The 23093-nt window shown below is 38.3% G+C and overlaps 2 protein-coding genes across 2 annotated transcripts; one reads left to right on the top strand and one right to left on the bottom strand.

Annotated features, from left to right (window-relative positions):
• Positions 1–17: 17 nt before the first annotated feature.
• LOC120285848 (serine/threonine-protein kinase TIO-like) lies at positions 18–12333 on the bottom strand. The gene is given in 24 exon segments (XM_010064826.3): positions 18–604; positions 1000–1188; positions 1265–1345; positions 1479–1622; positions 3127–3360; positions 3658–4803; positions 5008–5243; positions 5246–5552; positions 5632–5730; positions 6217–6388; positions 7443–7578; positions 8292–8382; positions 8620–8700; positions 8812–8880; positions 8962–9034; positions 9363–9447; positions 9539–9602; positions 10053–10145; positions 10235–10309; positions 10429–10521; positions 11559–11633; positions 11752–11854; positions 11944–12078; positions 12213–12333. Coding segments are annotated over 22 exon segments (3879 nt in total). The 5' UTR covers positions 11842–11854; positions 11944–12078; positions 12213–12333; the 3' UTR covers positions 18–358.
• Positions 12334–16893: 4560 nt separating this feature from the next.
• On the top strand, positions 16894–22417 carry LOC120288065 (serine/threonine-protein phosphatase 4 regulatory subunit 2-like). The gene is made up of 7 exons (XM_039301368.1): positions 16894–16912; positions 17793–17881; positions 18532–18580; positions 18690–18786; positions 19595–19647; positions 19909–19971; positions 21807–22417. The coding sequence occupies exons 2-7, from the start codon at positions 17805–17807 to the stop codon at positions 22077–22079; spliced, it is 612 nt and encodes a 203-aa protein (XP_039157302.1). The 5' UTR covers positions 16894–16912; positions 17793–17804; the 3' UTR covers positions 22080–22417.
• The last annotated feature ends 676 nt before the right edge of the window (positions 22418–23093 follow it).

Genomic DNA, 23093 nt, shown 5'->3' with positions numbered 1-23093 from the left:
AAGCGATCAAAAAGTCATCGGAGATTTGGGGTGTTCCCAAATAAATTCATTTGCAAATTGACTGACTTTTCAACCCAACATATATCTCCTCCTTATAGTCCTTGAAGGAAAAAAAAAATTACTGAAGCAAAGACAATGTGGAGGAGATTGGATACGAACTAAGAAGCTTATAGCTTATATACATGAGGAATAATGTCGCAAACACGTTACACGTAACAGGCTGGTGTTGCTGACATAGCAAACCACCCCAATCCCACCCGCCATCAAAACTGCCAAAATAACTTTCCGAGAAAGAAAGACGAAATCGTTATAATCAGAGGTTGGCATCTCTCAGCAATTATCATTGCAGCTTGAAGTTTCAACCGTTGGCAACTTTGCTCATGATGTTAGATGCATAAGTGGCAATCGTGGATTCTGGGGATTGGCGTAGCCTTCCAATTACTGGGAAAAGCTCCGAAGAAACGAGATACTGTCTGCACGGCTGGTGCGCACACATCTTCCCTAGTGAGAAAAGAGCTATTTTCAAAGGCGACTCATTGGCAGCATCTCTTCGACTTGGATTCAGGGCCACAGCTGAGCAGTCGACCACCAACTTCAGCAAAGCCTACAGTACGGGAAACAGTATTAAGAGTTCTGTTTGCTCAGGAAACAAACATGGTCGTACAACAGTAGCAAAGAACTACATTACTGTTCTATGCTAATTTCTTCACTTCATTACATTATATCAAAATAAACGAACAAATTTAGCTGGGCAGCAGAGAACAGCTTTCTGATAATGGTACCAGATCGTGATTCTGGTGCTACTTAAGCAAACCAATGCTTTTGTTATTTCTATCCACGTCAAGCCATAGCAGATAGAACAAAGCCAAATAATAGAGAAGTAGGTTTTTTTTCGAAACATTTCTGCAATGACTAGTTGACAACTTCAGTACTGGAAGATATCTTCTGCTACATTGTTTCGTCAATATTCATGCCAATAGAAGCAAAGGATGCGCATACCTGCATGGCTCCCTTATCCACTATGTCTTCACACAGTTTATTTGAGTTGCGAACAAGGTTGCTTAAGGCACCGGCAGCATTTGCTTTGGTCTTGTCCTCATCTGTGGAAAGCAATACGGCTGCTAGCTGAGGTATGGACCTCCTGAGCTCTTCATACAACATATCATTGTGATATGCTGCATTTCCAATCTAGAAGGAGAACATTCAAAGACAATCAGTGGGGCGAGCAGATTAAGTGTTTCACAAAGCAAGCAAATTCTCTTACAGCAAAGCAAGCAAATTTTCTTGTTCGTCTGTCTGGATCAGAGCAGCGGTCAATGAGGGGATCAACTATATGGTGTCTTGCCTACTCAAAAGTACGGAGCAGCGATTCAGTTGACATTGCTTTAAGAGCTCACAGAGAAAACTTGTACAGAAGTCAGAGAAAACTAGATCTCATTTGTTAGTTCATCATAAACCACCCAAAAGACACTACTTACTAGCACATTATAAAAGTAGGCACTGTGACGACACAGGTTACCGAGAGCACAACAAGCCTTTGCACGAATATTTGAATCTTCATGGTTAAGAAATTCCTTCATATTTTCCAGGATAGCAGCTCCATTGATGTACTCATAGAAAGCCTGCAAAGTTTCGGTTGTGAAAAGGCGAATAAGATCAATATGCTTAAGCTTGTACACTAGAGCCCCATATTTGTGAGAAAAGAACCATATAGTAATGAATTGATCACTCTTCTTTCTTATGTTATGTTAGACAAATTAAAATTTTGAATAGAGTGAAAATAGTATTGATAAGTCAAAAATGTCCTCACAATAAATTATAATTAAGCGAAAAATAGGACTATGCTTAGGTTCCATTCTTCTTTCACAAAAAATGAATGATTTGAAAAATATTTTCTTAAAAATGATCGATTGTATTAATTACCAAAGTAAACGAACAAAGAACCTATTCATCGTCCACAAATATGTTAGACAAAAAATTGTTGTCGATAATGAAAATATTTTTCATTAATTAATTAATTCAAAAATAAAAGCAATCTTTTTTAGAAAAATATTTTCCAAATCATTCATTTTCCACAAAACAAATGGAATTAGAAATAAAATATTTACTCCTATTCTATTGGTTACTGCCCATGCTTCACTTCTGGTGGTGATGCCAAGCAAAAGGAATCAGCACAGAAGGGTACCCCAATCCAAGCCTATTCCATCATGAATACAGATTTGCACTTTCGTTATGGCTATATATTACCAATGAGTATTTGCGTAGGAAGAAAATTAGAGTATACAAAACTGCAGTTAAATCTACAAAAGCAATAATATTTGAGCATATGACATAGATGGAAGTGTCCTAGAAGACATAAGGAAGCATGAGCATGGCTCGAGACAGAATGGCGATCGATTGACATCCTTCAGGATGACAATGACAACTCTCCACACTAGAGTCCAAATAATGATCATATATAAAGAGTTTCAGTTTGTTGTGCTCTTGCAATTACCAGGTCAAGTTTAATTCAATCTTTGAATTTCTATACTGTCTTCACCCTCCTGAATGATCCAACTCAGCACCAACCTAATCCACTGGCATAGGTTACCCCAAATAATATACTTTCCTTAAACTTCTGCCAATTAACGTATATCTGGAGAAATTCCCAGCCCAAAGGACTCATACAAACATTTGCTAGGCCAGAAAATGAAAGGGGCACAACTACACATCTTTAAATCAGGACTAAAATAATGTCCATCACAGAGAGACAGAAAGCAGAATAAATTAAAACAGCCAACCAAGAGATACGTGAAGAACTTTTTATGCTGGGACTGGTGGAAGAACCAAGCAGGCATCAGGCATTTCCGCAGCGAATTGATCCCTAAGCGTGCAGAGATGTATCATGAAATGACATGCTAATATACTCTGCAGAGACAACGGCCATTCTGTGTACTTGTGCAGAACAACGAATTCTAGCACGTTATGATTTAGGTGCAAAAGTGGGCATCAAGATTTCCTAGTGGCAGCAGAGCCAACCCTTAGCATTATTTTTGCGTGCTACAAAAGATAACCACAATGATGAAATCCATGTTCAGATTCCAAGTGAACTTGCAGCAATTAAACGATCAGGAATCGGAACCTGACCTTATCCATCCGTGCCAAATCAGATAATATCATCAAAACATCCAGTACGACCTCTTTTGGACTTGAGGCACTGAGTAATATTCTCATCCTGTTTGGATTTAGCAAGCCCTTGCTCACAAACTGGATAGCAAGTGGTCTATGACCTATCATTTTAGCAATAAAGGCAACTGGTTTTCCAGAATCTTTCAGCCCAAGATGCTCCAAGCAACGCAGGATGATACCAGGCACACCAACCTGCGACACAGAAGAATGTGTATTGTCACAGGTCTTTCTCATACTTTCAGTATTCCACAAACACCACTAGGAACTATAATTTCTCATAATTATATAGCTATCCAGGTGTAATAGGCAATGTTGTAGAAAATGCTGCTCTTTACTTCAGAACAAAAATACTCAAGTGTATACGACTCTCCTTGTATAGAGAATCTAATTTCATAAGAACAAATTCGTCGTATTTTACACAATGTAAAGGATAAAATATTTCCTTAGTGCATGCATGTGTTGAAGGAAGAGAGAGAGAGAGAGAAAGACCTCTAGAAGGATCTTAATATACTTTCCCATGTCCTCTTCTATTGCCTTTGCCATTTCTTTGTCTTCTGTGTATTTTCTCCCTCCAGGTAACCCCATATTGAGGAGGGATCCACTGTTTATGGAAGCAGTGGCTGATGCCAATGTGGGAGTATATTGAACAACAACAAAAGGAAAGGCCAATAGATCAATTACCACATTAATTAAATCTCTCACACCATCCTTCCCTCCCCCAGGCCCACTCCAGCACCTCACAAGTTGAACATGAGCATCAGATACTAAATTCAAGATGACATTGATGAACTCGGATCTAAGCAAAATCTGGCGAAATATTGGAGCTCCACTCCAAAGACAGTGAAATATTGAGGAGATCGTCCATAAAACTCCAATTGGGGACAACCCAACTCCATTGTTTGCATTATCAACTTTTCCATCAGGTGCATTTGAATATTTGTTACCTAACAAATTGAGAAGAAGCATATGAATACCATCTGAACACAAATGGCGAGTAGATAACTGTTCTCTCCACTTTAACGTCATTTCCAGCAGACCAACAAATCCATCTTTGATGCAATGCCAATATGAAAGCATTTCATCAACCCCTCCGTGTTTATTCACCTGGGATGTGTTGAGATAGTCACAGAGTACAGATGTCTGGGGGATCAAAGGTGCAGCAATCGTGGAGACCGAGGAGTCGGAATTTGCAGTTTCAAGAGATAGGATGGAAGCAAAAGCCAACATGGCTGACGCAGAATGCGTTTGGCATTTACTTCTCACCCCTTCGTCAGAAGAAAAATAACTCGCAAGAACTGTGAGTCGAGAAGCTTGCTTTTTGGAAGATGATGTCAGAATAGACACTGCAGAATTTCTTCCAGACATCTTCAAACATTGTGCTACCATGGCCAAGACAAGGCATGCCTGCTGAACCATAGCAGTAGGATTATTTAATTTGTTCTTCAAATTCTTTGTTTCCCCTGTTTGGTCATTTTTGTTTGAACATGAAGCACAAAGGCCTAAGAGGGAGAATATCTCCGAAATAATAGTACCGTCTTCACCACCACTAACAACAGTGGTGACTGGTAAGGAACTGGGCAAGCCACATAGAAGATTTGGAATGATTCTGTTCTGCAGGCAACACCTTGATAACAGCTGAAACACATTTAACACAAAATGACCTTTTACCTATATAATCTTTGAGAGAGAGTATGAGCTAAAAGTTTGCAACAATTCATTAAGGCCTAAAAATCTCATATAAGCAACTTTCCTCAATTAATCATTGTGAATAAAAAATGACAAAGAAGGGCATGTATACCACTATTTAAGAAAATATAGTTTAGGTCAGGAGACAAGCACCTGAATAACAGCCAAAGCTGCAGTCTCAAGACGCTGATGAAGTGAATGATATATCGAAATCTGTACAGACTTTGACTTGAGGAATGCCCTTGTCACTGTATCGATGATTCTTGTAGATTCCTTTCCAACCAACAAACCTTGTTCACTCTCTTTGATGTCAAGCCGGAGCAAAGAAGGACTCCGTACAGCATCCAAAGGATACAAATAAGCATGTTCCTTTGTAAAGAGGGTTTCGAGGCATCAATCAATGACCACAGGGCCTTGCATCCTTCAGAGACAGCTCGCAACAAATTTGGGGACCCTGAGGATAGACTTGAACCGGCAATTTCTAAGCAGAGACAGAGCTTTTCCACTAGTCCAGAAGCTTTGGCATGATCCACTATATCTTTCACAGTTTCAAACACAACAGAGGGCACATATTCTGCATCATTGTTGATATCTGAAGATGCTTTAAGAGAATAAGCCACTTTAGATAACTCGACTGAAATGCAACCGATGGCCTCATTCAAAATTTTTCCAGATGCATCTTCATTGCGTCGAACAACCTACATATTCAACACCATAATATGGCAGCTTGCAGTCTGCACTCTTGTTACAATTCAGAAATGCCAATAAGAAAAGTACCTGTGAGAAGATATTAACTAAGGCGACCCAGTGCTTAAAGTATGAATTTGTAACCGTATTTCCAGATTGGTCAACCAATACTTTGATAATTGCCAAACCCTGAAAGGTAAGACATAGAAGTGAATACTCTACATTCGACTAAATCACTCAGAAAAAAACCATTGACAGACATAAAAGTGGATACTCACGTGTAATTGATGAATTTAGCAAAAGAAAAAAGTAACAAAAGCATTGCTGCTCACTCAGGATCGAAACAAAAGGACTAAAATTAATTGTTGAAGAATTTGACCAAACCATCAGTATAATTAAGTAGGAATGCAGGAAAAGAAATAAAAGATGAAGAATGGAAGTACACATCTTGCGCATTTCACTGCATGGATCATCCAAAGGAAAATTGCACTCATTCCAAGAGCTAAGAAGAAAAAATCATCAAGGGGTTTGTTGGGTGGATGTTTGAGGTTCAGTCAAAATGGAGAGACAACTTTTGTCATCACGTCAATTATGGTAACTGTTTTCATCAAGAGACAAAGCATGTGTTTAATTAAGTGTGGCACAAAATCCATATAAATTTGAGCACTGATCAACCTTTGCTACTAAATCATTAAGATCAACTGATGTCAAGCTAACTACAGTTGCTGTGAATTCAAGAACTTCAGCAAGTAGTTCATCATTTAGCCCCTTGGAATGAATGGCTCCAGCTGCAACTAAGTTAGAGATAATCCTCAGTGCCTGGTTGGACCTTAGGATGTCTCGATCACTGCAAAAGTCGGGCAACTAAATCAGCATATTGTATGAAACTTATCACATGCTGAAACATTATCAAACAACAATATCAAATTAAAAACTCCCCTTAAGCTATGCAGTGACTTAACCTGCAAAATCTTGCATGACAGAGCAGCAGGATACCAGAGCAGTAATCACACTAAAAGTTTCACAAGAGAGAAGCTAACAAACATATTCAGCCATTCTCCAAACTTTCATTATGAAAGAATCAGATCTCAAGTGCATTGTAAATGTGAGCTTGCTCAAGCTGCAGATGAGCAATTCAATCCCTTTCTTTCATCATGCAGGTGGTAAGTTCACATCTCCCCCCCCACCCCCCCAAAAAAAAAAAAGGACATACACAAGCGGCATTAAATAAAGAACACGAGATATAGTAGATTCGCAAAAACCAGACTAGCAAGATGTTTCCACATTTAATCATACAAAGGCTCTATTACAGAGATCATGATTCTAGGTAGCATCATTGACATCAAATAATAAGTATCAACATGGAGCTCTGCCATCTATAAAAAGAAAAATCAGCTCCAGGATGGAAAAACTTGAACAGAAGCTAGTACTGGCATCTTGTATGATAGGACGTTTTCCCACATCCTATGTTAGAAATTTCGTAGTCACACAGAAAATTCTTGTAGGTTCGTTCATGAAATAACCAAATTTCAGTTTTGTAGATTCAACATTGTCAATGAGTTCACCTGGAACTCTATTCCAGCAACACCAATCCATGGACTGTCAGTGATTGCGATCACTTCTTTGTGGCAACATGCCTGTGCCGTACCCTCGTGGGTAGGAAACTTACGCTCTGGCCAAATTCATATGGACCAAGAGAAGTAATATCAAAAAATAAGAAATACTTATGGATTGACTTTCTTGCATGTTAACATTTATACAATCATGACTACAATTACAGCAAAAATCCCCGTTATCATCCATGCACATTTCCGAGAAAATATGCAAATCTATCAAGCATCAGTAAGTTCTACTGGATGCATGAATAAACTTGGATATCAAGAAGGTTACAGATGAAGTACCTCTGAGAACTTAGTTCTTTGGACCATCTCTTTAGAGGTAGCAAAATAACTGCCAGTGCTTCACTATCTTGACCAATTAATTTTGCACCCTTGACTGTACGAGAGTTGTTCTCTAGCTTGTCTAGTGCTTGACAACCTGAAGATCAAAATATGGTTGCAATCAGATGGCTGAAGTGGAAATATAAATTAAGTTGCCTAAACTTAAAGGACACTGATTGACTAACAAAAATCACAAAGTTAGCTTCTCAAAATTCTGAGCCTAAGTCACAAAAAAATAAATAAATAAATGAATAATGGGCTTAGATGGTTATCTGGACCCTCAAAAAAAGGACATATAGCTGACAGTGAACACGCCATGCAAAGTTGAAGAGCATTTGCTAAGGAGAGCAACAAGTATTTATCAAGCAAATTATAACTCTGCGCTTGTTGCTTCGGCTTCAGCCTTCAAGTGATTATGTCAAAATACATTGAGTACTCATTGGTCTACTACAATTGAGTTTTCTATGTACAGAAATGGTACAATTTCAGGTATCTCTTCTCTAGGGCAAGTATAGCATAGCCATTTAAATTTTTTTCCTATTGTTTTCTTTTTGCTTTTTTGTCAACAACAATACTCCACCATCATGTTATATGTCACTATCATTCACTGAGAATCGCTCAACTTATCGTCTTGGTAACTTCCACAATGTGATGTGTAATCTAGATATGCATGTTGTAAACAAAATTTCAGGCTCATCTCCCTATTATCTTAGAATTTCAAATTGAGCAGACAAATTGCAGGAAGACATGAAATTATCTCGTTGCTTTTCTTATCTGGCGCAAGAGCAACTATGGTAAAGTGTACTTTACCTTTCTTTTCAATATCGTTGGGATTTGCAAAGCCAGGGAACTCCTCTGTGGGAGAGCAAGTGCGTGTTGCTGCAATAGGAGCATCCATCTCCTAGAATAATGGTTTATAAAAATTTCAGCAGCCAATCATCGATGATAAGAATGACAATGGTTTTATGGGCAAATGATGGAATACACTTCTTGAGAGGATAGGACCTAACTATTAAATATGGATTTTCATAAAATTTTAACATTTTAGGATATTTTTATGAATAGAAGAGGGCAATAAATATTTCTCGTGAGATAACAATATCCCAGTCTTCTAACTTCAAAAAAGATAGAAAAATACCATGGCTTCGTCTTCAATGGAGTTTTCTTTGACAAATGGATGCTCAAGGAGAGCAGGCCAAGTCAACCGATTCTGAGGTGCCTACATTCCAAGGCCCAATAGTACTGTTACAGTTTTCAAGATTCCAGGGAGTGGATATTAAAAATAACATTATAATTGGTGAGACATTTCGATTTTCAAACAGTAGACTACCTTACAGAGCAAACCTTTCAGAAAGCTCTTGAAATTCGCACCCATGTTGTCAGGATATTTTACTGGATCCTGGCATGTGACATGGATTCAAGCATTAGCATAAGTCTTTAACAAATACTAACATGATTTGATAGGACAAAAGAGAGTCACCTTAACAATGTGTCGAATGAGAGCATATACTGAATTAGTGTAAAATGGAGGTTGGCCAACAAATAACTCATACCTGTTATAGGAAAATTCAGATAATTTAATTTATATTATATTAATTTCTTCTTTCTTTATGACAAGAAACCCTACATTAGATAGATAGAACCTGAGCCTAAGAAATATACAATAACTCATCAAATAAGTAAGACGTGGCTGAGCCACAGCGGACACCAAACAGGACATTATTTTCTCTTGATGATTTGAAAATCAAACACATGTCATGTGACAAAAACACGTGTCCACACGTATCACAAAATAGACAACTATTTGCTGTAAGCATGTTAATAGAAATGAAAGTTGTTGAAGACTGAAAGCTAAAGGAGTTGAGGACAAGGAACACGTACAGTATAACTCCAAGGGACCACAAATCTGCAGTGTGATTATACGGCTGCTCCCGCACTAGTTCAGGAGCCATGTACAATGGAGTACCTGAAATGCAACTTGCTTATTTAATTTGCCTTGCTGCACCAATTACATGGGCAAGCTAGTTGTGTTATATCATACGAGAGGACAAACTAACCTTTTATTGACCTTAAGACAACAGTATTCATAGACATTGCTCGGGCAAAACCAAAATCACAGAGCTGTGGCAATTAAAAAAATTACATGAGAGGCATGGAATCAGCAAATTGATACACCTTCATCAAGAATAGTGTGAAACTCCATGTGAGCACGTATTTGAGCTGATAAAAATTTATTCATTTTACAAAACCAATAGATTTGTAGGCAGTTATAAGATCACTACCAGTTAAATCTTTGCCTGGAAACAAACTAAAAGCTGATGGGAACCCTAAAAATGAGAGGCGAGAAAACCGCAGGATAAGCTACATCAAAGCCCCTTTTAATATCAGCATCTTTACATCATTTGTGCCTGTTACATGTGTAACTGGCCAACTCAATGTAAAATTGCAGAATTGAGAATCAGATTATGTTCCTCGTTTGCTCGCATATTTCTAAACAATGAGGCTGGTAATCACTTTGCAATAGTAAGGAATACTTCAGATAAAAGCTTCAGCAATAAGAGATTTATCAACCTTAACAACAGAACCAGCACCAATCAATATATTTTGCGGCTTCATGTCACGATGGATGATACGGTTGGAATGCAAGTAGTGCAGGGCTCTAACCTGAATCAACGGTATAAAAAAGCCTACATCACAATAAGGGTAAAAGTATAATAGTATAGAGCCACATAAGTGGAGCCAATGATAAGTACCAACTGCTTTGCAATTGCTTGAACTTGCTCTTCCGGAAGACATTTATCATCCTCAAGAATCTCAAATAATTCACCCTGTAAAGTAATTTCCACAATCAGGTCTTTGACATTGATATACAATCTCTCGTTGATACTGCTGTGGAGGTGAATTATGTGAACACGAGAGTGAGGAAGGAGGAAGAATGTATGTTTGCCTGAGCAAATTCGGTAACAACGCAAAACTCTTGTGGACTCTCAAAAGCATCAAGCATTTCGATGATATTTTCATGCTTCAACTTCCTCAGAATCTGCAAGGTTGTGCAAAAATATGTACAGATAAATTGACAGATAGAAGAAAAGGGGGAGAAAGAGGGAGAGCAATTCAACTTTGTCTAAAGAGATAATGTTTGCTATTAAGTAACAAGCTATTGCATTTGTTCGTATTATTCCATGTGATTAAATAGATCTCTGAATTCATGTGGAATTATAAGGCCAGAGCTGCATTTCCATCCTCCCATAAGAAAGCATTGCTTCTTTTGAACCATGACCCTAGAACGAACCAACCAAAAGTCCCATCATTCCTATTTAAACTCCACAACATTAGTGAAGTTTCAAGAGTTTCAGGACTTAAATTCATTGGAACGACATCATAAAAGCCATATCTTGAGAATGAGTAAGAATCCAGGGCAGGGGGACTAAAATCAAGGCCCCTGGGTCAGCAATAGGAGAGAGAACAACAGTTCTCCAAATTGGACTCACCTGTTGTATCTTATGATTAACATCTGAACTGTGTGCCCACTATTAAAAATTCCACAATACCTCCCAAGGACAAGAAGGACAGACTGCAAAATGCATATTATTTTCCATGGGAACAGGTCACACTGTCTAGTATCTCTTTGAGAATGGCAGGAGGTATGGTGAACTAGTAGTAGCAAGCTTTAGCTCGAACCTCTTGCTAGAAAGATACTAAAACCAGTCATTGTGAATGAATTGCTAGGCCAAGGCAAATATCCAGGTTGCTCGCAAAGTAGAGAACATTTTCTTTATGATAGGAAGAGTGTTGATAATGTCGTAAAAGGACGACGGTTGTAGCATTTATGGTCTGCTAGCTTTCTATGGTCAAGGACGTTCTAGAAAAAAGGAAATATGTGTTCAGCACTTTAGTGCATTGAGAAATACTCCAGCAACGTGTATATGGACTGGGTTCAAACTGCTGATCCAAACTTCCTATTAATCCCCTTTGGTGCGACATCAGCAACGAGAGCATTTACATTAGTACCTATGTAATGTCCGTTAACTCTAAACACGAACTCCATCTGGCTAAACGACCTAGCAAATGCATTACCTCAATTTCTTGCCTTAAATTGTGGATATCCTTTTCGCTTTTCCCGTGCTTCATGATGAATTTCATAGCAACAGTCTGCAAATCAGTTACCGCAAGATGTCAAGGAGGACTCCGGTTGGGTAAATTAATCGGGAAAAAAATAAAATAAATAAAAGAGGAAAGATGCACGATGAGGTGAACATCTGACCAGTACCTGGCTAGTGTACTTCTTCCTTCCCTTGTAAACCTTCCCAAAAGAACCTTCTCCCACGAGCTCAATAACGTGGTAGTCTTCGATACCCATCTGGCGTCGGTACCTGCGCACATCATCGGATGCGGTCGCGTGTTAACATCTATCCATCGGAGAGGCCGAAAAAAGCAGATGCATGCGCGGCATCGAGCTTACCAGCAGCAGCTGCAACTACGTCGAGTGGATCTAAGCAGGGCCAAAATGGAGAACGCTAGCTTGGGAGGGCGCTCTTTAAAAACTGAGGACGGACTTGAGCAGACGGTATTCCAGTCATACGCCTCGATGCAGAATCTACCAATGAAAAGCCGGGATGGAATTTGAACTGGGATTTACCTAAATTGGTAGGATCCTGCGCGAAATCGGAAGACGACTTCGACAGGGGATCCAAAAACCAGGTAAGCGGCAGATTGAGGTAGAGAGAATACCTGAACGAGAGAGAGCTCAGATGACGAAGAAGCTCCTCCGTTTGGCGATCTCTTGCTAATTTCCTTTTGAAATGACGCGAGAGAAAACTGCGGTTACTCGTCGGGTTAGAGAGAGAGAGAAAGAGAGAGAGAGATGAGTTTTTGAAAGTCGATGAGGGGCCTGGTCGCCTGCAAATTTTCCCGCCCATTTGAATTTCCGAAATTGGTGGGTGAAATTGAGTCATCGAGTAAGAAAATACTCGACGCGAGTGAAGTACTTCCTCAAGTAGATTTAAAAACTTAAGATCTTACTTCGATCAATTAAGAACTTAAAATTTAAAAAAAAAAAAATTAATCAAATTTTGAGCTCACTGTTGTTGCTGGAATTCACATGCTGAGAATGTCGTATGACAAACTATCAAATATTTCACAAGAAGAGACATCAGACTTTCAATACTTGAATTCCATTCATAAATTGCAAAGGCGCAACCGAAGGATTGTTTACATTATAATTGGGTTATGAATCGTTCGCCTGCCCTATTTAATTTATCATGCTTTGAAGCTTTAGACTTGTATTCACTGTACTCTTTTAAGTGAATAACATCAATCTCTTTTCGAACAAAAGAAAAAAATCATTGGTAATGAGATTGAGACTATTGGGACTTTTTTTAAACTTTAAGTACTTAGACGATCAAAATAAAGTATTGAGCTCCGAAGTGGACTGACGAACCAAAATTGAAGTCTTATTTAACCGTGCTAACTTTTCTAATATGAAAATCACTAGTCAATCTAATGGGAGAAAAAACACTCGGTGCAATTACTAATATATCAAGCTCTATCTTTTTAAAATGAAAAGTTACTTGCAATAGTGAAAACATATACTTATCAAAAAAATTCACGTAGAAAGATCAATCTTCAACCTCTCAATAAATAATTACTTCTCGATCTGATTTTATATTTTCAAAATGACTTAAGGCCTAAATGATGTTGTTTTGATTCAAATCTAATTTTTAATACAATTTTTATATGAATTAAATTAGAAAATAAGTTGAATATAAAATAATAATAAATAAATAAATAAAGAGGTGAGACCAGGCGGCGTGGGTGGCTTGCCATCCCCGACAATTTAAATAAAATGTAAATTTAACATGGTTCTTTCATTTTATATTGAATCTAGCTTATTCTTAATTTATTTAAAATAACGGAATGATTTAATTGCATTAATTTGACAACACTTTTTACAAACATTATGACTCGATTGTATTTTCACAGCGGTTTTAAAAACTTCTACTGTACTCGTCCCAAAATAATTAAAGCAACCTATCGATTGGTTAGTTTATTTCTTTATGGTGAGAGTCAAAGAATTACAAATCCACAAAATAAACATTACGAACATTATTGGTCAATCTATTGTAGGTGTGGATTGGACCGAGGCAAGTCCCTAAATGGCCTAAGGAGGAAACAGGTGGGAGATCCAACTTGGGGTGGGAGATCCCGCGTTGTCCTATGTATTCTCTCGTTGTAGGGAAAATAAAGATAGACAAGGAATTATGAGATCTCACAGTAGGGAAGGTAGCCCTAGCTATCACCGGGTAGGCTAGTATAATAGCCATTTACGCCTAGGGTGAGTAGGGGTGGATGAAAGGCCCATTATAGGATTAGTGCGCCTTATAGCACTGCTCACAACCGCAAGCTAACCCTATACCCCGGTTGTGAGTAGTGCTAGCTGTGTTGAAGTAATAGGTCCACATGACTTGTTCACTAGTGGAATACCAGGGAAAAGGAAGAGAACTAATTGGAAACAATGATTAAAAGGAGCATAGAGAATTAGGAAAAAAAGGCTAAATGCATTTAAGCCGTATTTGGTAACGCTATTGGGAACAAGTGTTTCTGTTATTTTGTTCCTAGGAGTAAATATAGAACAAAACTGTGTTTGGTAAGTTTTTTTTTTTTTCTCGGGAGCGAATTTAAAAATAAGAAAGAAAAGGGAACAACTTGAGAAATAAGAATCAAGAATCAAGTTTTTTTTTCTTTCTCTTCCTTCATTTTTCCCCTAGTCGATTGTCGGCCTCGGCGGCGGCTAGCCAAATGAGGCCTAGCGATCTTGCGGTGGTTGGGAGGCTCCTAAGCCTCCCCCAGCCACCGCAAGGCCGAGACTCACTTAGCCGGCCGAGCCTTGCCGATGGCGAGTGAGGTCACCTCGCCTAGTCACGACGAGGCTCAAGGTGACCTTGCCGGTGGTCGGGTCGGCGAGCCTCCCGAGGCCAACCTTGCTGGCCCTTGTTTGGTTGGTTGCCAACCGACGATCGACTCGAGGAAGGAGAAGAAAAAGAAAAAAAGAAAAATGTAATAAAATTATTAATAAATTAAAAGAAATTTTAAGTCATAAAAATAAATAGGATCGTACCAAACGCATTTCTCTCTCGGGAATATAATTTTGTATAGTTATCAAATGTGTTTAAATGCTTAGAAACTGTTATCGGGAAAAAAAAATTTGAAAAAATTTGTTTTCCATAACAGAATCATTACCAACACATACTATTTGTAAATGTCGGATCTCTCCGCATTATCTTCCCCTCGGGAAAGAGGAAAATGGACACATATACATATCTTTTTTGATCCAATGAAACAAACTAAAGATCTCTATTTTCTAAATATATTTAATATTATTAAGTGTTTTTTCTTCTTTTTTTTTGTCTCGAAGCAAACTATAGGTGAAATATCCTTCCCACTGGAGAGTTGATCAAATAGAGAAAGTAACCAACTATTATTGATTGATAAATTCAACGTTTTTAAGTCATAAGTGTCATTTGTCTAGCTTTTTTTTTTTCTATAATAAATCTTTAAATGAATAATGGAAATGGAAAAATGACATGATTAACATATCTTCATTAACTTTCCACTCAATTCGCTTCCTCGCATAATTAATTAATTGTTCTGTTTCTTGCATCCACACAAGTAGCCAGCCGTGCGGGCGAACACAAGCCTATTTAGAGAATTTAGACGCCAGCAAATTCGGATTACATATTTTTGCTAGTTAATTGGAATTTAGAGAACAATCCATTCCATAATCGCACATAAAAGAAGGCCAATTAAGTTTCGTAATCGTTTCAAAATTTGAAACGTCTTCCACTCCAACGTGTTTCCAATGATTTTTATGAATTTCCATTTTTCACCTGAAGAGTAAGTTATTTCTTAAAAAACATGAAAATGCATTTTCACATTTTAACCTCTCATTTCCATTTGCATATTGAATTTCGAAAGCCTATCATTACCATTTCCATATGTCATTTAAAATCAAGCGTTATTTACAAATTTGCCATTTTCCTTCCGGTTCTTGTCATTTTAAATCCACTCACAATGAAAGCCACTGGCTCAAAACCTTAAACCTATCGGAAAAATGTTAGATGACATGAAAACAATACTAATTTTTAGAAATATATTGAAAATAATAAATAAATAAAAATGAATTGTCCGAGACGTGTAAAGCTACAGCGGTTATCATTCCAATATACAATAGACCTTTTTATATACTTCACAGTAAATTAGAAGGAAACAAAAACAACGTCACATGTATAACCTAGCGAGAAAAGGAAATATACTTAAAGAGAAGCAAGAATATTATTGTTATGATATATTGGTATCATTTTTCAATTATTTTTAGGGAAACAATTTATAGGTAAAAGAATAAGAAGAGAGATTCGTGAAGAAACGGTTATAAATAAGTTGATAATTATTGAAGAAGATTATCGTTTTATGACCATCATAAAACTGCTAGAAAGCCAATGACTTTTATGACGATCATAGTTTTAAATAAATATTTTAAAATTGCTAAAATATTCGATTAAACCAACCACCACCTATTCAGCCTCCCACCACCATTGACAACCCAACTAAATTGCGACCGGTCGAGTTTCATTGGCATTGAGCTCAACTCGAATTAGTGGTGCTCCACTATTAATAGATTCGTCAAAGGGCATGGCTGAGAAGGGAGAAGACATGGGTAGTCATCTAGGAATTAGATGATTACCCAAGAGAAACTAGCCAAGCCGCCGATTGGGTAGCGAAAACGCATCATCTCAAATCCTTTCTACAAATTGGTTATATGAACCTCCCCAACCTTTTTTTAGTATTTTATGTTCTGAATCAAACCTATCGTCTACTTGTAATCCTTGCTTATGAATGAATGAATTACCTATTTCAGATCCAAATAAAAATCTAAGAATTAGATGAATTTGAGGGTGGATTGGTCATTGTGCATTTGAATTACCAGTCTGAAGATTTCTTGAGGACGTAAATTGATATTGCAATAAAAAGTAGAGATGCATTTATAATTTATTTATTTATTTAATTTTATGGTAGTGATGGTGTTTGGCCAAGGCAATTCATTGTTCTGCTCGTAGATGACGCGCATGAAAATAAATCGAATTTACCAGGAAAGAAAAAGAAGAAGAAGAGGTAACTGCTGCGCTTAAGAAGACAGTGGACAAGTTCCGATTTGCAATTTCCTTTTCAAAATGGAAAGGCTCGTAGAAATTAATGCGTACTTTCCAGAAATATCCATACTTTCCAGAATATGACCGCCGGCATTAATTCGCCCTAAAGGGCAAAATCAGCCATCCCTCGCTCCTCTCCCATCGGCGACCGCACCCCGACCGGCCACCGCGCCTCCACCGGCAGCCACCGCGCAAGCTCTTCTTCCATCGCCGAATATCAACGAGGTAGCGCCACCTCTCTCGCCGGAGCCCCGTTGCTCCTCTGGCTTTGGTTTTCGTGTGTTCGAGACTGTTCTCGTGATGCGTTCTTTTCCACCTTCAATTTCAGTTTTCCGATACTCTTCTTTCCCCCCCTCGACTATGAGTTCTCTGATTTTCCTCTGGCCTGAGGCTTTAGACGTGGCTATTTCTCATCTTCTGTCAGAGTTCCTTACCTTTTCCCGTTCAGATTTTCCATGCGTAAAATGGAAATCCAACAAACCAAGAAGCAAAACGATGCCGAGAAGAGTGCTCGTGTTTTCCCCCCTTTCCGTCTGCTCATTCACGTTGGTTTTCGCTTGTGCACCCCATTTTACCGATCTGAAATCGAATGCTGCTTCGTGATGAGGCTAATAGATGCACAATGGGTCACGCACCGACAAGCATGGTCGTGTGCTTTTTGGTCTCGGCGGCCAGAAGCGGTCGAGATGGAAACGTCAGTATTTATATCCACCGATTCCCTCGTCTTTTAGTCAGAGATCAAAGGAGGTTCCTGTATAGCGTTATCCCCATTAGATCCCGCAAACACCTACCGACCATCAAGCATTAATACTTAGAAATAATAGCCAAGTGCCTTACCACAACATTGCTAGATTTTCAATGTTCTTTGTTAGCTAACCACCATCGAATTTAGATTATTTGTCCTAAATCTTACAGATGCAGTATGCTCTTAAAATTTATGGACGTCATTGGGATTCTCTCTACTTTAAGCAGCTTGTTATGTGATCAATTGCATCGATGTTATTACAAGTATATATTATATCCTATGAGATTTGCATGAAGCTAGATATTTCGTGTCCAAGGTGCTTGCTTGGCTCTGATGTTTGTTGATGTGTCTTCTCTGTAGACATTTAGAAGCATGGTGCCCGGGCTTGATCTTCCCGAGGAAGAAGCTAGAAGAGTTATAGAAACAATTGCATCCTCTGGGACATTCTGGTATCCAAGTACCCTCGCAATTTTCCTTTGAATGATCCTGTTTCTCATTGCACACATGATCCTACTTTTCGCATAACTGACCACAGTAACCATTCTAACCTCTCTGCTGTCAATGCTACTTTATTTAATTGTTAATCGAGTCACTATGGTTGTCTGATGCATGTTTATCTTGGCATATTTGCTTGTGGATGAAATTCCTGTCTTAGTGTTTGGATTACGATAGAAAAGGTTGTCTCATTCACTATATCAATGTAGTTATTCTTCTGGTTTTGCATATTTCGCATCACCTCCATTCATGATCCAGAATAGACGCTTCTTGTTTCTTGTTTTGCTCCCTCTTTGATGTCCTTCTAATTTTGTCATCACTGGGGGTTGGTTTTTGTCCTTAACCAAAAGGATAGGAGATAACAGATAAAGCTTCTTAATTTCTTCAACAATGGTAGCATTCTCTGCTTAAAAAAAAAAAAAAATCAGAATAATTCATTTAAGAAGTCAATCATGAGACTCACTATGATTGGTGAACCTTATAGTTAAGTTTGCGTGTCCTTTCATCCTTCGACATGTCAAAATTTAATTAAACTTGTAAATGTTTAGCTTTTGAAGAATGAATGTTGCCTTGACTTTGTTGGAACTTTTCATTAATCTCTCAGGATTGAATGGGATCAAGTGAAGACTATTCTATCTGTTAAATTGAAGCAGGTATGGGGAGGTATGTAAGTGTCTAAGATTGCGGCATTTATCGTCCTAGGTATGAATTTTTTAGGCTTCTAGTGTCAGTTTATGATTATTATTTTGATGTACTACAAAGGTCCTGTCAGATTATCCCGAAGCAAAAATGACCACTGAAGAGCAAAGCGCTTCTTTGGGAGAGACCCACCAAGAGTTGGTAACAAGGTTGGATGAAGGTAAATTATTAACATTGATAACTTACTTGGCAAATACTGAAATGCGCCTTCAGCTCTTCATCTGCTGTTGTTGTGAATTCTCAGCTACTCTTGCTTGCATTAGTTGATGGTTCTTTTGATATAGGCAGAATATACTTAGGACTTTCTTTCTCAAAGCTCGAAGGTAGTCCAGTGGTTATCCCGAGTTATTGCACTTGCCCTTGAGGTTGTACTGAAATTTCTTTTTTAGCTCGGAATTGCCTTTGTTTTCTTATAATTTGACAATATATTTTCTTCCTGCTGGTCTTCTGAACTGATTGTGTAGGTAGAATACTCTGTAATGGTAGGATGAAGTGCTGTTCTTTAAAGGGAAATATTATTATTTGTTGTTATTTTTTTGGGTTAGGTGGTTAATTTAGCTCGTTGGCCTGTAAGAAATTTAGTTTTGAGAGTTGTAGGACATCCTTTAATAGACTGATACGACTCTGTATATCTTGAAAATCTTAAATGGTAAATTTTTTTCAGTTTAGTGCTTCTCTATCATCTTTAGATATCATTTCTCTAATCAGAGATTGTCGTGATGTCATCTTCGAGTATGTCATGCATCTGAGATCAAACACTTTATTCTGTAACAATGTGTCTCTTAGGTCAAGAAACTAGAGCTCATTGGGTGCTTATCATAACACTTTTGCTAGGTAACAAGCCTTCGTTGTTCTTTTGCTCTGCCTTTAGTGCTTGAAGCAAGTCTGTGACTTCGATTGGATTTTTGTATGGTTACAATTTAGGGTGTACTTACTCATCTGATGCTATTATGTGTTTTACTTTCCAGCTCTTCTCAGCTTCGATGAGGGTCCACCATTCACCCTTCAAAGGCTATGCGAGGTATCGCCTATTTTTGTTTTTACTTATTTGTTTGTATTTTTAGCAATCAAATTATATATGTAATTCTTCTGATTCTTTGGTGTACATGCTGGATTTTTTTGGAACTTTTGTGGTTCTTGCTTAAGGCAGAGGGTTAGTTGGTGAATGGTTGTGTTTGTCATTTATTTTGCACGGTTTTTCTGTTTCTTGTGCTCTAAATAGCCTTGCAGGGATTAATTTCAAATCCATCTAATTTTTTTTTTCATTCCCACCTTTTTACAGATACTTCTATCTGCACTGAGCATATATCCAAAACTCTCAAAGCTTGCTTTAGCACTTGAAAAGGTTTGTTGTTAATCATGCTAAAAAGCTGGAGGCTACTTTGTATATACTTATCCATGAGAACATCTCATTTTGCCCAACTGTTGTGCAAACCCAAATGCTCTTCCTCTGGGGATGACGCTACCTCTGATATGAAATTTTTGGTTAGCGTATACTTCATCTGATTTTCAACCATGAAAGTTTGATTGGTTCCAATAATGAATTCCTCACTGCTTATCAGGAATAAGTGTAGTTAGGGTGTGTTTGGCAATAATTCTATTCCCAGGAATAATTTCTAATTATAAATAATTCTTTTTTATTCTATTTTCGGGAACAATTTTTAAGTATTTTAAGGCGTTTGGTAATTGTCCAAAATTCTATTCTTGGAATTGAATTGCGTTCAATACTTTGTTTTCAAAATTTCTAGTTCAAACCATTTTCTTTTAATTTTTAGTGATTTTATAACTTTTTTATTTTCTTTCTCATCTTCTTCAAGCTTTGGTAGGTTGCTAGCCTTGGGATGATCGGCGATCGGCCAAACGAGGGCTGTTTACCTTGCCAGCCCCCGGTGAGGTCGCGCCTCATTGGCCGAGCTCGCCTAGTCGCCGGCGGGGCTTGGCCTCGCCTTGGCCAGCAACACCGACCTTGTGGTGGCTTGGCAAGGTTGAGTCCCGTGGATAGCTGGGCAAACTCGGCCTCGTTGGATTTGGGCGAGGCTCAACCTTGCCTAGCCATGGCTCGGCCGATCCTCGCCCGGGCAAGGCTCACCGATGGTTGGGGAGGCCCGAGCGAGGCCTGCCTAGCCACCGGCAATCTCGCCCTAGCCTAGTGAGCCTTTGGCTAGCTCGCTAGACCTCGCCCAACTAGTCGCCAGCAGTGGTTGACAGTGGCGGCAGTGGAAGAAGAAAAGAGAAGGAAGAAGAATAGGAAGAAGAGAGGAGAAAATGAAATTTGGATTAGCTTGATTCTGAAATTATTCCCGAATTATAGAAGCAACTTTTTTAACTCTTTGATTTTGTTCCAAACCTATTCCCTAGAACAAATTTGTTCATGGGAACAAAAAATTTACCATTCCAAATTTATTACTGAGAACAAAAGAACATAATCAAACACTATTTGGCAAGTTGCCAAATGTGCCCTTAATCTGTCAAGGCCGTGCTCCATATCTTGTTTGATTGGCCCTGGAATGGAATTATTGTGATGCTAAAATTATGGCTTTGGTATAGAGGACATTAGGTGCAAAGCAAATTGCTTCATAATTTGATACTTTGATGCTTTAGAGGTTGATTTTGATATTTCGTATATTCATCTTCCTTAAAGTTCCGGCTGTTCTACTTTCTGGCCTTTGCTTTCTCAACGGCCTGTTTTTTTATACTGGTTCTACTTCAACCCTTCTCTGTTAAAAATTTAATGCATGAGTCACCTAAAGAGGTGTGGCAGAGCCTATTGTATCTCAAACAATTTGGCTAATCTGCAAGATAAGAGTAATAAATTGCCACCTCCACCATGGTGGTGCGACAGACATCGATATCTTTGAGATGTTTTAATTGACTATGACATTGTTTGAAAAACAATAGAGCTTTTTTACAAAAAAATACATTATTCTCTGCCTTTTAGACTTTAAAGCACCTGGGTGATTGATTGGTTATGGATAAGAGACATGGACAGAATGTCCACTTCCCTTAGAGCTTTACCTTTTGCTGGTGTCGCTTGTTCTTTATATTATCAAGTCTCAAGTTGGTTTTCATTTTCGTATTGCTAAGTCAAGGAATGAGTATTATTCGTCCATTCACATCTCTAGTCTGTATCTCATCATCTATTAGGTATTACTGACCTGTGCTTACTGCTCTTGCTCGCAGAATCTGCTGGTCACGTCTATGTTGACAAGCTGTTCCAACCAGCAAATGATGATACAGGAATCTGAGAACCCAGAGAAGGCCGGTGAAGAGGTTAAGATGCAATCTAGCTTAGAGCAAGAAGGAATTGATGTTGTCATGGGGGACAGAGATGTAACAGTGGCTGCGATGGAGGAGGCTGATGTTGAAGAGGGTATATCTGCTGATATGGACACCTTCGGAGAAATAGTTGGCCCATCAGAAACAAGTTCTCCCCCGCCCATTACTCCTAGTTGATTTTCTGGTTGAACCGGTTCATTTCTTCTTTCTGCACAGTAAGTGCTGAGGCTTGTCCAATGTCACGGCTTGGTGAGAGTGGGCTTTGATTATGGATGGCATCGTTTCTTCCATGCTGCAGCGGTGAGGGAAACCACATAGTGCGTTCTAAGATATCGTAGATGACACTGCTGGTGATTTAATTCGAGGGAGGATCCCCATGTTTTAGCTCACATTAGTCAAATTTGTTGTCTTTTTAAATTTATGGATTACTAAAATGGTAATGTTGGTACATAAAGATACGCTCTATGCTTATCTGACATTTTGTTATGCGGGACTATTAAAATTTATTTTCAGCATTTTGTATCTTGTTATCTAATCAAGGAGCTTTTTGTCTATACGATGGACTTTAGAGAATTTTGGCGGAAGATACTATGTTAGCTTGCAATGCGAGTAGCTGATTATCACCTGATATGGATTAGTTGTAAACAGACAAAAAATGATATTTCACAGTATGTACTATGTAGGTCAATTACGGTCTGTTGGGTTGCACAATAGTTTTTGGCTTGCAATTTGAAGTAGGTGTTGATGGCAATGGCTCAGGGTCTCATGGTTGAGCTCCTCGAAATATCACTGTCTAAAGTCTGCTTTTGTTGAGAATTGAGCTCAAGAAAGCCTGCTCTACCCATCTTACCCTTCGGAAGCTCTAAGTGAGCTGTGAGAGCCAAACTTCTATTATAATTACATATAAATTAACCAATCGATATATCCTTTGATGACCATGCATAAAAAAATATCTCTTGGTATGAGACTCTTAAAACTACCAAGACCTTGTTTTCTCTCAGCTTGACCTTCCATTCTAACATTCTAGCACGGTGTAGAAGTCATCGTAATGTCTGTAAATGATTTTTTATGGGAACGAATTACCCTTTCTAATTTCTTGGTCATCTTACTCTGACGGCGAGGAACTCGTGATGCCATGAACCAATTACCCACTCAACAATACCTCATTCAAACTAAAAGACAAAAAAGAAG

This window comes from Eucalyptus grandis, chromosome 9 (assembly GCF_016545825.1).
Source record: "Eucalyptus grandis isolate ANBG69807.140 chromosome 9, ASM1654582v1, whole genome shotgun sequence".
Classification (NCBI taxonomy): domain Eukaryota; kingdom Viridiplantae; phylum Streptophyta; class Magnoliopsida; order Myrtales; family Myrtaceae; genus Eucalyptus; species Eucalyptus grandis.
This window is presented reverse-complemented; position numbering and strand designations above follow the sequence as displayed.